This window comes from Emys orbicularis, chromosome 3 (assembly GCF_028017835.1).
Source record: "Emys orbicularis isolate rEmyOrb1 chromosome 3, rEmyOrb1.hap1, whole genome shotgun sequence".
In the NCBI taxonomy this organism is placed as follows: domain Eukaryota; kingdom Metazoa; phylum Chordata; order Testudines; family Emydidae; genus Emys; species Emys orbicularis.
This window is the reverse complement of record NC_088685.1, coordinates 133,020,363-133,035,584: the sequence shown is the minus strand read 5'-3', so window position 1 is coordinate 133,035,584 and position 15,222 is coordinate 133,020,363. Positions and strand designations below refer to the sequence as shown.

At 41.8% G+C, this 15,222-nt stretch overlaps 1 protein-coding gene across 1 annotated transcript; it reads right to left on the bottom strand.

The window, feature by feature from the left end:
• Nucleotides 1-2,747: 2,747 nt before the first annotated feature.
• AGT (angiotensinogen) lies at nt 2,748-13,912 on the bottom strand. Its single transcript, XM_065402094.1, has 4 exons — nt 13,120-13,912; nt 5,545-5,812; nt 4,688-4,832; nt 2,748-2,936 (listed from the first exon to the last, which is right to left on the bottom strand). Exons 1-4 carry the CDS (start codon nt 13,910-13,912, stop codon nt 2,748-2,750), a joined length of 1,395 nt encoding a protein of 464 aa, XP_065258166.1.
• Between the last annotated feature and the right edge of the window lie 1,310 nt (nt 13,913-15,222).

Genomic DNA, 15,222 nt, shown 5'->3' with positions numbered 1-15,222 from the left:
GGACCTATCCTCCATGAATTTCTCTAGTTCTTTTTTGAACCCTGTTATAGTCTTGGCCTTCACAACATCCTCTGGCAAGGAGTTCCACAGGTTGACTGTGCATTGTGGAAATAAATACTTCCTGTTGTTTGTTTTAAACCTGCTGCCTATTAATTTCATTTTGTGACCCTTAGTTCTTATGTGAAGGAGTAAATAACACTTCCTTATTTACTTCCTCCACACCAGTCATGATTTTATTAACCTCTATCATATTCCCCCTTAGTTGTCTCTTTTCCAAGCTGAAAAATCCCAGTCTTATTAATCTCTCCTCATACAGCAGTTGTTCATACCCCTAATAATTTTTGTTGCCCTTCTGAAACTTTTCCAATTCTGATAAATCTCTCTTGAGATGGGGCAACCACATCTGCACGCAGTATTCAAGATGATATTTTCTGTCTTATTATCTACCCCTTAATGATTCCCAACATTCTGTTTGCTTTTTTGACTCCCACTGCACATTGAGTGGATGTTTTCAGAGAAATATCCACAATGACTCCATATTCATTCTCTCCATAAGTCCTGCACAAATATGCTCAGTTTAGAGAGCTTTTCTAAATGCCAGCCTTGCCGATTCACCCTTGGGTGTGAAAATCAATCTGGGTTCTTCCTGGCTTATGCAGCATCCCCAGTACTAAAGATCCTGCAGCTTTACCAATTCTGGTGGTGAGCCAGAGAGGAGGTGATCTTTCTCTCATGGCTTTATTGACTCTGCAGGGCAAAGGAGAGTAAAAAGTAGTAAACTTTTAAAACTCATAACAGACAATGGGAACAAATCGAAGTACAGTGCATTTTTATATAGTCACCGAGTCTTTAACTGCTATGTAAGCTTGCATCTCATCCTCACAATGCTGCAGTGCTTGAGCCAGCATTTACCACTTTCTAGCCTTCACTGTTACTCATAATCCACTCATTTTTGCTCGTAGCACTGTATCCTTTTCCTCTGGTGCATGTGCTCTCCTTTCCTCCTCACTAAGCATCCACTGCATGGGACCACTGCTACGCAACTCCCCTTCTGCTAAATGCTCTCATTAGCATTACCTGGGCAGACCAGGGAAGTCAGACAATATGGAATTCCTTGTCTGTGGATAATGCTTTCTTGCTACAGAACTCCCTAGCACCACTGCTAGGAGAGCTGTCTGTTTGCTGAATGATGCATGTGGGGTAATACAATCTTCACCAGGAAAATAAAGCCTCTTGCGCTTTGATGATGGGAAGGGACAGGTTTTTAAATCAATACCAGAGTTCTGAAAGTTTGGCAGTTGTCTATATTACACTGGCATCTATGCCCGTGTGCATGGTGTGCTAAGTTACAGCTTAACTTCTGTTGTAAAATGTGAATCTAAGATTTACAGCAAATCTCAAAAGTGGGAATGAATGAGGGATCCAGTTATAAACTGTATGTTAACTATAGTACTGACAAGGCCATTTGTAAATGTTTTATTTGAATTTTTCCTAGTTTAAATATTTAAAGTAAAAGTTGCTTGTGTAAATGCAAGCACAGTATTTAAATGTTAGTGTCTTCTGGAATACATACAGCATAATCAAATAAATATATAGATACTGCATTTGAAATCATAGTCTTTCCAGATTTGGCTGTATTAGTTACTCTTGTCTATTAGGATGTGTAAAAGGTTGCATTCTGGAGCATTTTAGCACTATTTGTAAAGTGGTGTGTGCTACAGACAGGTCGTCAGACAAGGGGTGAAATCCTGGCTCCTTTGAAATCAATGGCAAAACTCCCATTCACTTCAGTAGGTCAGGATTTCATCCACAGCCCCTACCTCCACAAATTTACAATCCAAGGGCCTGATTACACTCCCATTAGAGCCAACAGGGAATCTATTGACTTCAGTGACTTGACTGATTCGGCCCTAAGAGCTTGGTTCTGCAACCTTGACTCGTATGTAGTGGCACTTACTCATGTCACAAGTCCCAAATTACTTCCAACGGGACTATGTGCTTGAGCTAGAACTACTCAATGAGAGTTAAGAATTACAGAGCTGGGCCCTAAATAGTAGTACAGTAGTTTCTTCCATTAAGGTCATAATAAATGGCTCTCAGTGTAGATGTCTAAATAATGATTTGTGGTTTTAAAAATCATCATCTGAACTTTTCTAGTGGAAAAATAAGGCTTTCCAAAGAGGTGTGTGTAATAACGTTGTTCTTTCAGTTCATCAATGCAAACCAAGCTTATTTTAGCTTCCCAATACAGTTAGGAAATGCATATTATTTTCCATTCGGATGGGGAGGGGGCGGGGGAGAGAAACATCCCAAAAGCATGCTCACATGGTATTGTTTTAATACTACTTCTGTAATACAATCTGTGCTGCTCCCACACAACCACCCAACTTTTCAAATGTATAAAAGAGCTGAAGATACCCCTTCTTTATATTTCTCTGCAGTAAAACACCAGTTATGTTAAGCAGTCAAACTTCACACTGGAATCATCATGTTCCCAACAGACAGACAAAAAGGTTTTCTCCCTCTCAGTGGATGACTAATTGGGGGGGGAAATACACAATTATCACTAGCATTTTATCTTTTAAAAGTTGTATTTGAAATACCATCTGCTTCACTTCAAAGCTAACTCCAGCTGCTCAACAGGATCATAGATAGCAGAGGGAAATGGGGATTAGAAACATGGGATACTTTGCCTATCCCTTTGCCCTTCTTTCCACTCCCCCCTCCCCACCCCACAGCCCCTGGCTTTAAAAACCGTTCAGTGGGTTTGTTACTCTGCCAATTAAAACCATTGCCTTTGAATTCTTCTCATAAACTGCTAGTAGGAACGGTTTGTTCAGTGTTACTTCCAGTGGCAGCAAGCCTTCATTTTCTTCTAAGAGGTCTTCTGGTAGATCATCTCCGTTCTTCAGTTTGAAAAGGGCCTTATTTATAACCTGAAAAGCAAATATGTAAGTGAATCTGGAGTCACCAGAGCATGAAAGTGAAGTGATAAATGAAAGCCTATGAAGTATTTTCATTTACTCGTAATAACCAGTGACATGGAGATCAGCAGTAAACACATCAGATGCAGTTTATAGATAATTGAGGTGTTTGTTCCAATAAAGCACTCACACCAAAAAAAGAAGCTAGACAACCTGGCAAACAGCCTGATTCTACGGGATAAATATAGAAATCCTATTCACTTTGATGGGGTGAGATTTCACCCTAATCAGTCCATCTAGGTAGAAAAATCAGGAGTAAAGTCACACATGCTGTCTCCAAGAATACTTTTCTCCTTTTCATGAATATAAAGACCGCCTCCCTAGTCTTCCCCCTCACGGCTGGATGTTAGGTTTCTGCCCCCAAATAGGCAATGTCTCTCACTTCCTGACAACCTCATTGCACTGGTTTTCTGCACAGACTTATTTCTTTACCTCTGACTTAAGTTCCAGGTGCTGCCTCCTTTCTGCTGATTGCCTGTTAACAGGGTGAGAGAGGGTTCTTCATATATAAAGTCAGGATGGCACTTTTGGAGCAACAAAAACCTACCCCAGCATTCAGAAGTTTTCCTTCCATTGCTCAGTGACCATCTCTCAACTTTGGAAATTAGCTAGGTCTCAGAAGCTATCTACCTGGGTATTAACTTGCAAAGGATAAATCTTGTAAAGGTTTGAAAGAAGATTCATTAGTAACACATTAAATCAGCCATTGATTATATGGAAATTAGTTGATAGATGGACTAGTTGATGTTTGTACAGTGTTTTGAATATGAATAGCGCTATATAAAAGCAGTGTGTGTCTGTAGTAACCATACAAATGATGCCACTTGGAAAAACGAACACACAAAAACAAGGTAAAATAAATAGACCATCCCGATTCGATGCACAGTTGTCATTTTAACAGTCTAGTGCAGCGTTTCTCAACCTGGGGGTCGTGGGATGGGCTCGGGGGCAGGGGAGGTGTCGCAAGTGCAGGACTGGCATTAGGGATGGCAAGCAGGGTAATTGACCCCACCACAGAGGGCCCTATGAAGCTAAGTTACATGCTTCAGTCCATGCTCAGGCTTAGGGAGGGGAGGATCAAAACAAAAAATTTTAAGTCCAAAGTGAGCTGCCAGCCCAAAAAGGTTGAGAAACACTGATCTAGTGTGTCCATGTTCCAGATGCAGGTTTCAGGTAAGGTAGCAGCTCCTGTGCCCCATGGGCTTTGAAATATTCAGGGAGGGCACTGAACAGCCGAATACCTACAGCCCTCCCTCAGCTACAGAGGTTACAGTTTGAGCTTGCTGAAATATTCATAGCGGAATACATTTGTCAAACCATGCTCCTGCTCATAAACAAACTTAGAGTTCTATTACATTATTTATAATTGACAGGGACCCTGTCTCCCTATATTTTTGTACAGCACCTTATGCAATAGGACCTCAAACCTGACTTTTTGATTGTGATGCTATTTTAATGCATGTAGTAGCGATGATGTCTGAACCGTTTATGCAAACAAACTTCAGCCTGGGGGTTGTTCCCAGAGCAGTTACTTTGTTGTTCATGGCCATTCAGTATGGCCCTTCTCCCCCACCCCCACCCCCAACACCACTACCACTGTCTTTGCTGTTTGTTGTGTTATATTTTTACCTGATTTACATACATTTGGTTGGACAAAATACATGGGTGAAGGTGTTTCTTAATATGGATGGCATGTACTGTACCTTTCCAACAGTAAGATTGGCATCGCTTATTTTAGTAAGATTTGCTTTCTTCCCCAGCAGTGCAGACAAATTCATGTTCGTGAGCAGTTCCTGAAGGTCATACGCGCTTTGTATTGTTAACTCTGGCAAAGATAATTTAATATGTCTGTAGAAAATATATTTAAAAAAAGAAAGGTATGAATGATTATTGTTCCACCAATATCTATGGGGGGGGAAACCCATAAGATGACATTGGATTTTAAAACCAGTGGAGGCTAAGCAGAGGCGTTGTGTGTATAGGCATACAAGAATAATCATTTTTCAGTGTGTCAGACCAATAGAAGCTGTGTGTGCTGTTTCTGAGGGGTAACTTGCCCACTATTATGGGTGGAGTGATAATGAAATATGGCCCTAAAGCATTTAGGTAAGTGTTTAACTTTAAGCATGAGTAGCCCCATTGATGGGGCCTGTATTACCAGTTCTAGCAAGGCTTTTGTTTGTTTTTTGCTTTTTTGGGAAGAGGCAAAATAGCAGGGGTAAAATCTTGGCCCCATTGAAGCCAAACTCCAATCAACACGTAAAAGGAGGGGACAAAATAAGGTTGAAAAGTTGTGACTTGAGAACACACGTAGTTGTCCCGAGCTAGGATAAATACAAGGGCTAGCTTTCCTCATGCTTCTAGACAACTGATCATCCCCTGGTGTAATGGTGTTGCACAGCCGGATGCATTGTTGTGTTTCAGAAGGGTTGTTATGCCTTCCTCCGAAGGCTCTGGCCACTGTTAGAGAGAGGAAACTGGCTAGCTATGGGCCATTGGCTTGTTCTGTTTTCGTAATCCCTATATTCTTATGTGAGATTGTTTGTACATTTAAATATACCTTGGTGACAGATTTTGCAGCCAAGTAGAAGATGGATGCAAGGAAAGTTCCGACTCTATCTGGTTCAGGTCATTGCTGTTGACAGGCTGCACCAGCACGAGTAAAGTGTTCTCACTGACAGGAACTTTGATTACTGAAAAATTCTTGCTGTCATCCCTCTTGTACTGAAATGTTCCAGTTACGGACATCATAGGTACCAGGATCTTTGTGCTTGAATCAGTCCAGAACTCCTGAAGCTCTTTCAGTTGGGAGGCTTTCTTCACATTGGCTGAAAACCAGATTGAGAAAGGGAGGAGGTCCAATTTATTTATGTATTATCGCTATTTAATCATTACAAGAGTCACTTTTTCTTTTGAGAATACAAATGTGACATTGTGCAAGAGAATTACATGCCTAATGTTAACTCTGTGAGTGTACATGCTGTGCTGCTGAATGCACCCGGGGTGGCCTCAGGCAAAGGCTAAGGTACCTATGGCACCATATGTAAAAGAACCATCAGACTGTTATTGGGACTACTGTGGTCATTCAACAGTTTGCTATTGTTGTATTCAAATATTTTGTATACAATATGTTGTATTAAAGAATATTAAAAAGAAACTCAAAAATTGACATAATATTGGTGGAAAGTAGGACTTGTCTTAACCTGAGAGCTAGTCTCCATCAATAAATAGATATATTTAGGCATGGCCGAATTTGATTTTAATTTTTTAAATAATTTAGATGAATAATGATGTTTTTAGCAGTTTTTTCTATTTTGATTTATGTAAATTTTCACAGTTGCACAAAATTTTGGTTTTAAGCATTTTTTATTTTTATAAATTTGTTTTCATAGTTGCAGAAAATTACGTGGTGGTTAGACAATTTAATGACAGTAGATGTTGAGATTCAAAATTTCAGCTTTATAACCATTAAAACACAAATTTTCAACATCGTGTCAAAATATACAAAGTAAATATCCTTAAATCAAATTCTATTAAATTCTCAAGCAGCATATTTTTTAATTTGCCTACCTCTAAATTTTTATGATCTATTAAACAATTTTTTCATCAGTTTGTGAGTCCATGATGAACTTGACATTTACCAATAATCTAGTCCTTCCAAGCCTAGATGTATCAATGTTTTTAGTGTCAAATATGTTATGAATAATAAATATGGAAAATGAGGCTACTATTAGCACATGAAATGTACACACTAAGTACATTACAGTACAGAAATTCTTCCCTCTGAAACACGCTTGCATGAGAAGGGTATTATGCACAATATTACCTCACCTTAAAGAAGAAACGGATAAGAAGATACATGAAAGAAGTATACATAATAATGAAGGGGAGAGAAGGTATATTGGCCACAGCTATTCACTTCTCCTCATAATTTAAGAATAAGGGGACATAAACTGAAAAGAAAAGGAAGCAACTTTAAAATTAATAAAAGGAAATATTTTTTTCATACATTGTAAAACATAGCCTGTGGAACTCATTGTCACATGATATTGTACAGCAGTATTCAAAAACAAATTGGACATTTATATGGAAAACAAGCATATCCAGCATTGTAAAAGTAAATGTTTTTAAGGAGTTTTGGAACCCTCACACTTCAGGCCATACCTTAAACCAACCTCTAACTATTTTGGGTTAGGAGGAAATTTTCCCCAAGGGGGCAGGGGAAGTGGCAGGTTATCCCATAGCTGCCTCCTGTAGGAATTCTTTTTCCTTCTTCCGAGGCAGCTAGTACTGCCCTCTGTCAGAGCCAGGACACTAGATTAGCTGGACATCAGGTCTGCTCCAGTACACTTCCTATGATCCTATTAAATAAACATAACTCTCACTTTGAGTCACCTCGCTCTGATCAGAGAGCTAATCTCACTGAGATTATTAAACACGAACCTTGGTTGCTAAAGGTCTGCAATTTGAACCCTAAACACAGTTGAGGAACTTCACTTGCTGGTGATACGTTATTTTGCTAAATACTGCCAGTGAAAAGTCCTTGGTTTGGCAAACAAATCAGCATGACTATGACACTGTGCTGCCTCTGCAATATCAGTACTAGTTGCTATAGTTAATTTTGAGTCTGATTTTGCATCACTGACATCTCCGAGAGCTTTGCCATGGACTTTGGGTGAAGAGTCAACCTCATTACCATTTGGTGAGCCAGATCCTCAGCAACTGTAAATCTGCACAGTTCCATTGACTACACAGATTTCCCCAGCTAAGTATCTGGCCAACTGTTTTGTAAATCAGACTATGTTTCTATTAGGTCTTTTGAATAATATTAGTGTGTGAAGGGAGCTATCCCCATTTTCCTGGTAATGAAATATTCACCCTCCAAAAATATTGAAGGCAATCACCAAGCTACTGAGACTTTGCCAGCCCATTTGTCACATCATTATAGTCAGCAGGAGTGAGTGGGAAATAACCTTTAATTAAATACACACAGTATTCATAAATTCCAAGTCCAGAATGGACCACTGTGATCATCTAGTCTGACCTCCTGTAGAGCACTGGCCATAGAACTTCCCCAGAATAATTCCTAAAGCTTATCTTTTAGACAAACATCCCATCTTGATTTAAAAATGGTTAGTGATGGAGAATCCAGCACAGCCCTTGGTAAATTGTTTTATTGGTTAGTTATTCACTGTTCTAAATTATTCCTTATTTCCAGTCTGAATTTGTCTAGCTTCAACTTTCAGCTATTGAATGATGTTACCTTTCTCTGCTAGATTGAAGAGCCCATTGTTAAATACTTGTTCCCCACCTAGTTACTTAGACTGTGATCAAATCAACCTTTAACCTTCTTTGTTAGACTCAAGGAGCTCTATTTAGTTTATCACTATGTCAGATATTCTAATCCTTTTATCATTCTCATGGCTGTTTTCTGAACCCTATCCAATTTATCAACATCCTTCTTGAATTGTGGGTAGCAGAAGTGGACACAGTATTCCAGCAGCAGTTGCACCAGTGCCAAATACAAAGGTAAAATAACCTCTCTACTCCTATTCAAGATTCATCTGTTTATGCATCCAAGGATCACATTAGCCCTTTTGGCTAGAGCATCACACTGGGAAGCTCATATTGAGCTGATTATTCACCATGACCCCCAAATCTTTTTCACAGTTAATTAATGGAGATATCATATCTCCTAGAACTGGAAGGGACCATGAAAGGTCATTGAGTCCAGCCCCCTGCCTTCAGTAGCAGAACCAAGTACTGATTTTGCACCAGATTCCTAAGTGGCCCCCTCAAGGATTGAACTCACAACCCTGGCTTTAGCAGGCCAATGCTCAAACCACTGAGCTATTCCTCACTGCTTCCCAGGATAGAATCCCCCATCCTGTAAGTATAGTCTGCATTCTCTGTTCCTCTATATATACATTTACATTTAGCCATATTAAAGTGCTTTTTTCTTGTAATATGAAACGAAAGAAAGAAAGACGGGAGTGCCTGTATAATAGGAAAAGATCATCTTAGCTGGACAACTGAAAGAAATGCTTTTTTACTGAGACTCAACTAGTGTCAAGTCACTGGCTTTGTGTAACCTTTACACTGCTTTATCAAAGGAAGGAGGCCTATATCAAGAAGGACAAGAGAAGGGAGGGAGAAAGGCATAGAGTCTAGCAGAAACATGCTGAAACTCTAGGCTGACAAGCTAGGAGAGAACTCTGGACACACACACACACACACACCCCAACGCACCACCACCAAGAGAGAACCATTGTTCATCTATGCTTCAAGTAATATTTCCCATACTTAGTAACACAATTTTTGCACCCATCTAGTAGAGCAGGTCAGAAAATGGTTTTCTATTCTGGGGGAAATGTTGAGCTTTTGTCAAAAAACCAAGCATTTTCCATTGAAAACCAATGTTTTGGGGTTTTCAATTAAGTGTTTTTTGCAGAAAATTTAGACTTTCTGTGGAAAATGTTCCACTGAAAAACAGTCTGGATGTGGAAAATTTTTGCCCAGCCCTATCATCTGACTGTGCTATTCTAGGATTGGCCTGCTAAACCCAGGGTTGTGAGTTCAGTCCTTGAGGGGGCCATTTGGGGATTTAAATAAATAAATAAATTTAGTTGGGGATTGGTCCTGCTTTGAGCAGGGGGTTGGACTAGATGACCTCCTGAGGTCCCTTCCAACCCCAATATTCTATGATTCTCACGTTGATTTTTAATTAGTTCTTTTTGCAACTTTGAAAAAACATTTTCTAACACCCCCCCCCCAATAAATTGTGTTTAATCAAGTGTGGCCTGCAAGGAAGTCAAAGATGGTTCTTGTTCCCTTTTGTTGTGGCTGTACTATGCTTGACAGTCCCTTTAGGAACATGGTGGTTGTACCACAATGCATTCTGTAATGTGGAGAGGGGCTCAGTCTTTATTTAAAATCACTATATATAAGTGGGTTACAACTTGGAGGTCTAGAATAGTGAAACCTTGGTTTCTAATTGGGTCACTACCACCTAGACAGTCTCATGACTATGGGTAATATCTTATGATCACATGGAATATATCAAATTCTTCTAGGCTATATTTTCCTTTCCTGCGTTTACTGGGAGAAAATGTGAAGCTTGTAAGCGTAAGCTAACATGGCTGCTCTTCAGTAAACAGAAGAGCCAAGCAAGATCTGCTGAACAGTAGGGATGGGCTGCAGCAATCGTTATTTTCTAATTCCCCCATGTCTGAACTGCTTTTCTCCAGCCCCCATGTGGAGTCTGTGGCACGTGTGTGTGCGTCCTCCTCCTAAGAGAGCAGACGAAACAGAGCTAGACCGGTGAAGCAGAGAGACATGACACACGTACATTCCTAAATCAAACGGTGAGTTTCAAACATAGGGGAAGGCGATCCAAAGAAATAGCTTTGTTATAGAAAACGCTACCCACTGTGGTTGTGCCCAGCTCACAGCAAAGTTAAAAGGTAAAGAGTCATCTCATGATAATACACCGCTACCTCGATATAACACGACCCAATATAACACGAATTCGGATATAACGCGGTAAAGCAGTGCTCCGGGGGGGGGGGGGGCTGCGCACTCCGGTGGATCAAAGCAAGTTCAATATAACGCGGTTTCACCTATAACGTGGTAAGATTTTTTGGCTCCCGAGGACAGCGTTATATCGAGGTAGAGGTGTACCTGTTATTTCTACAGCACCAACACTGAGCCAAGCACCTTATAGACCAGTCTGAAGATAAGCTTACTGCCTCGAAGAGCCAGCGCCTTTCATCTGAGGAGCTCAAATTAGTTTACCGAGGCCTGGTTCATCCTAAAAAGTTAGGTTGACTCAGCTACGTTCCTCAGGGGTGTGAAAAATCCACATCCCTGAGCAACATAGTTAAATTTACCTAAGCCCTGGTGTAGAGAGCGCTAGGTCTAATTCTTCTGTCCACCTGGCTACTGCCTCTTAGGGAGGTGGATTACCTATGCTGATATGAGAACCCCTCCCATTGGCATAGGGAGTGTCTACACCAGTGGTTCTCAAACTTTTGTACTGGTGACCCCTTTCACATAGCAAGCCTCTGTGTGTGACCTCCCCCCCCTTATAAATTAAAAACACTTTTTTACATATTTAACACCATTATAAATGCTGGAGGCAAAGCAGGGTTTGGGGTGGAGGCTGACAGCTTGTGACCCCCCATGTAGTAACCTTGTGACCCCCTGAGGGGTCCCGAATCCCTGGTCTACACTGAAGTGCTACAGTGGTACAGCTGTACCATTGCAGCATTTCATGTGTAGACAAGCCCTAGAATTAAAAAAATTGAAGCTTATCACACCCACGAGAGCTAGGGAAGTCTGATCTCCAGCTTACAGGTGGGGAAACTGAGGCACAACAGCACTCAAGCTCCATTAGGAGCCTAAGTCTCATTGAATGTCAGTTGGAATTTAGGCACTTTTGAAAGGGGGACTTAAGCTGCTGTCACTGAGGGTTTTTTGAAAATTTTACCCACAGAGCTTAAGTGACTCGCCCAAGGTCATAAAATGTGACAGTGGCACATCCAGGAACAGGACCCAGTTCTTCTGACTCCCAGGGCTCTAGCTTAGTCACTAGCCCACAATTCCTCCCTGGTCTCTTTTGGCCATTAATACATTGTGCAACGTATTTGACAATAGAGTTCTTGTCATTACAGTTGGTGGTCGCAGCCACTTGACCCCTTGGTATCACTGACCCAATGTAAAAGTGGGCTCTCCACCCTTGTTTAATAAAGACTTAGGATGAGGTTTTCCAAAGCACTCAGCACTGAGCTAACTCTGCTCCCATTGAAAGCCATGGTCAAACTCCAATCGACTGCAACAGAAGCAGAGTAGGCCAGCCCCAAGCCCGTTTTGAAAAGCCTATTGATGGAGATCAGCACCAAAGTGACCCCAATATAACCATTTAATTAAATCTTAATATTATTTGGTTCCTGACTGTTGTCCCAGTAGTAGTCATGAGAGAGGCTGTATGGAAGTGGAGGCATTCAATTTCAAGGATCCCAACATGCCTTAACAGACTGTAGGCGTAGCCATTGCTCATCCACCCCTGAAGAGCAGCCACCTCTTGGATGGACTATAGCAGCTCCTGTGTGCCAGAAGCAGTCCATAACCCCAGTATTTTAGAAGGGAAGGTGGAGGCTAACTATCCAACTGGAGCTACAGGGGGAGTTCTAGGTAAGCAGAAAGGAACTATCCTGGTTGGAATTGGCCAGAGCATCAGGCCGAGTTCTCCTAGTCTTGTGAAACTCCTCTTCTTCTGAAAAATACCCTGACATTTTTGGGGACCAGGAGCCCTTTCCACCCATGCCGTGTGAAATGTGCAGGAGTGGAACCATTACTTTAGAACTTTGGCAGTACTCAGGGAGGTTTCTGATGTAGAATCTTTGCCCCGCCTGGGGCCAGCAGAGAGGCAGAACAGGCAGGCAGTGGGTATGATTGGTTTGTTTCATAGGCTGGGGACCCAAACCTATGGATCTCTACACAACTGGTCAGAGGAAATCTCCCTCCATTCTCCCCTCAGTCCCCATTACTCATGGCAATGACTCTGTGGCTGGCTGACAAATGTTGCCTGTCACAGTCTGTCTGTAGATGGGGCACTGATGGCCTATGCACCAGGGGAGAAGGATGACCTTGTGGTTAAGGCACAGGAGTGGGACTCGGGAGATCTGGGCTCAGTTTCTGAGACAGACTTCCTGTGTGACTCTGGGCAAGTCACTTACTTTAAATGTGGTTTCACATCTGTAACAGGGGGATTGTAATACTTCCTTTTTCCCACCCTTTGCCTTGTCTATTTAGACCATAAGCTCTTTGAGGGATAGTGACTATTTTTTGTACAGCGCCGAGCACAAAGAAGAACTTTCTCTACCAACAATACAAACAGTACGGCTATTATTATTTATTAAGTGCCGTACTAAGGCCACATCTTGCAGCACTCTAGGTTTCCAGCTGAGGTCATCTAGCTGCTGATCAGGCCTGATCCTGCTTAACCTAAGAAAGCAAACCCCAAGATGGTAGAGGTGCGAGGTACAGAATGTGCTGGCTTGCAGAAACAGATGAATCTGAGGTCATTAGCTGCCCCCCTGAGATTGCCATTGAAATTCATGCTCGTTGTTCTTACCTTTAAACTGAATGTAAGTCACAAACAGCAGGGTGGTAGAAGGGTCTATGTTTGTCAGTACATTCTGGGTTCTGCTGACATCTTTGCCCTTCACAAAGCTTTCGATTAATTCTGCTGCCTGACTTGGGTTCGTAAAGTCAACAGCTCGGGCATAGAAATAATCGGCAGAAGGGGCCAGGCTGTGCACGAGTGATTCTGATAAATGCACACTGGGAGCAGAGAAGAGGCAGGAAAGCTTGGTAAAAAGCGGATCATCAGCTCCGCTTGAGAGGAGCAGGTCATCCATGGTCTTCAGGGTCAAAAGGACTTTGTGTCCATCCACTTTGGAGGTGCAGTCTGGGTCACCGGAGGGGGGAACGAATCCCAAGAAGTTCTGTAAATCAGCTGCTGTCTGTTCAGAGGCCCCTAAGTAGAACGACAACAAGGACCTGTAGAGATTGGTAGGTGACAGGAGAATGTTTTCACCCTTCAGCGTTTCCTTCAGCGCGCCATAGAAGCGCATACCAAGAACATGCACTAGGTCTTTCAAGTAGCTCAGCCTTTGGTCACGCTTGGTATCCGAGCTTTGTGTTCCCAGTTTGGTTTTGTCTTTCAGGTTCTCTTCGTAGGCAGGGATGGTTTGGGACTCAATGGAAATGGGGACAAACATTTTCTCCTCCTGCGTCAAGTTGTCCAGCTTCTCGCAGCTGCTTTTGTTGTAGGAAAACAGATGGAAGGGGTGGACGTAGACCCGGTCACACACTACGGTGCTCAGGCACAGGAAGAAACACAGGAGGCTCACTCCTGGATTCATGTTGAAGAACAATTTCAGCAAAGTCTGTTTAAAAAAAAAAAAAGAAGGGGGGGGGGAAGGGTTAGCTAATTAACATGCCGTTTACTTTGTTCCTCTCATGGGCAATGTGAGATGTTAATATTGCTTTTCCTCACAGGCAGGAAATCAGACAGGTGGGAGTTTTCAAAAGGGTTTAGTATTGGCCTAACTCTGCTCTGACTGAAAACAATGGTAAAATATCCATTGAGCAAAATGGGAGCAAATGCTGGGTGCTCTTGAAGTTCCCACCCCCAGTGTGTGTCACTGGTACTCTATAGCCCCCAGGCACGTAGCATCTGAGTGCCTCTCATTTCAATGTGCATATCTTCACAATATCCCTGTGAGGTAAGGAAGTGTGATTAACCCCCTTTCACAGATGGACAACTGAGGCACTGAGAGATTGTGACTTGCCCAAGCTTATACAGAAGTCTGTGGCAGAGCAGGGAATTGAAGCCAGGTCTCTGAACTCCCACCCTGCTGCCCCCCACCCCACCAGCACTATGCCATCTTTCTCCTCTGTGTATCTAATCATCATAGTACTTAACACTTATTTTCAAAATGCAGTACAAACACTCAGTAATTCTCACATGTTGTCTCTGACATGCGTTGTGTTCTCTCTACCTCTCTCCCTCCTTTCGTGGAAACTTCAGCATTAGCAGATGTTGGGATATTTTTTTCCACATTACTTCCCTATAACAATTGCTGTTCTAGAAGTCATGAACAACGTTTGCTATACTGGATTAGCAATTTCCATCTTGTACTGAGACAATTTTCAACTCTCATTTTACTTCACTACAAATCATATTTCACTGTGTGAGTTCACTCTGGATTTCTGAGACTATCCATGGAGAGAGAGACACATGCGTACCCAATACTGATGTGTTCTTACAGATTTTGCATGTTCTAATTATCTTTACTGATATACCAAATTTTGCCTGTTTCTGAATTTTTGGAGCGTCATCTTTAAATTTGAAGCTGTGGATTGGAAACCTGCATGTTTCATATTAAAAGGTGTCATAATTTGTGAATTTGCAAGATAGTAACATCCATCATACTTCAAAATGTTTTTATTTAGGGTCAGATTCTGACACCTTTCATCACAATGAGCAGTGCCTTACTGCTGATTTCAGTAGTGGCATAATAAGCTACAACTTATTATAGCTTAGTGGTTTGAGCATTGGCCTGCTAAACCCAGGGTTGTGAGTTCAATCCTTGAGGGGGCCACTTAGGGATCTGGGGCAAAAATCAGTATTTGGTCCTGCTAGTGAAGGCAGGGGGCTGGACTCGATGAC

Coding starts and splice junctions, on each gene's coding strand:
- AGT (XM_065402094.1), bottom strand. CDS start 13,912: ATGAATCCAGGAGTGAGCCTCCTGTGTTTCTTCCTGTGCCTGAGCACC. Junction 4,833..5,544: donor CTGCAAAATCTGTCACCAAG/GTATATTTAAAT, acceptor TATTTTCTACAG/ACATATTAAATTATCTTTGC. Junction 2,937..4,687: donor CCAATCTTACTGTTGGAAAG/GTACAGTACATG, acceptor TTTGCTTTTCAG/GTTATAAATAAGGCCCTTTT.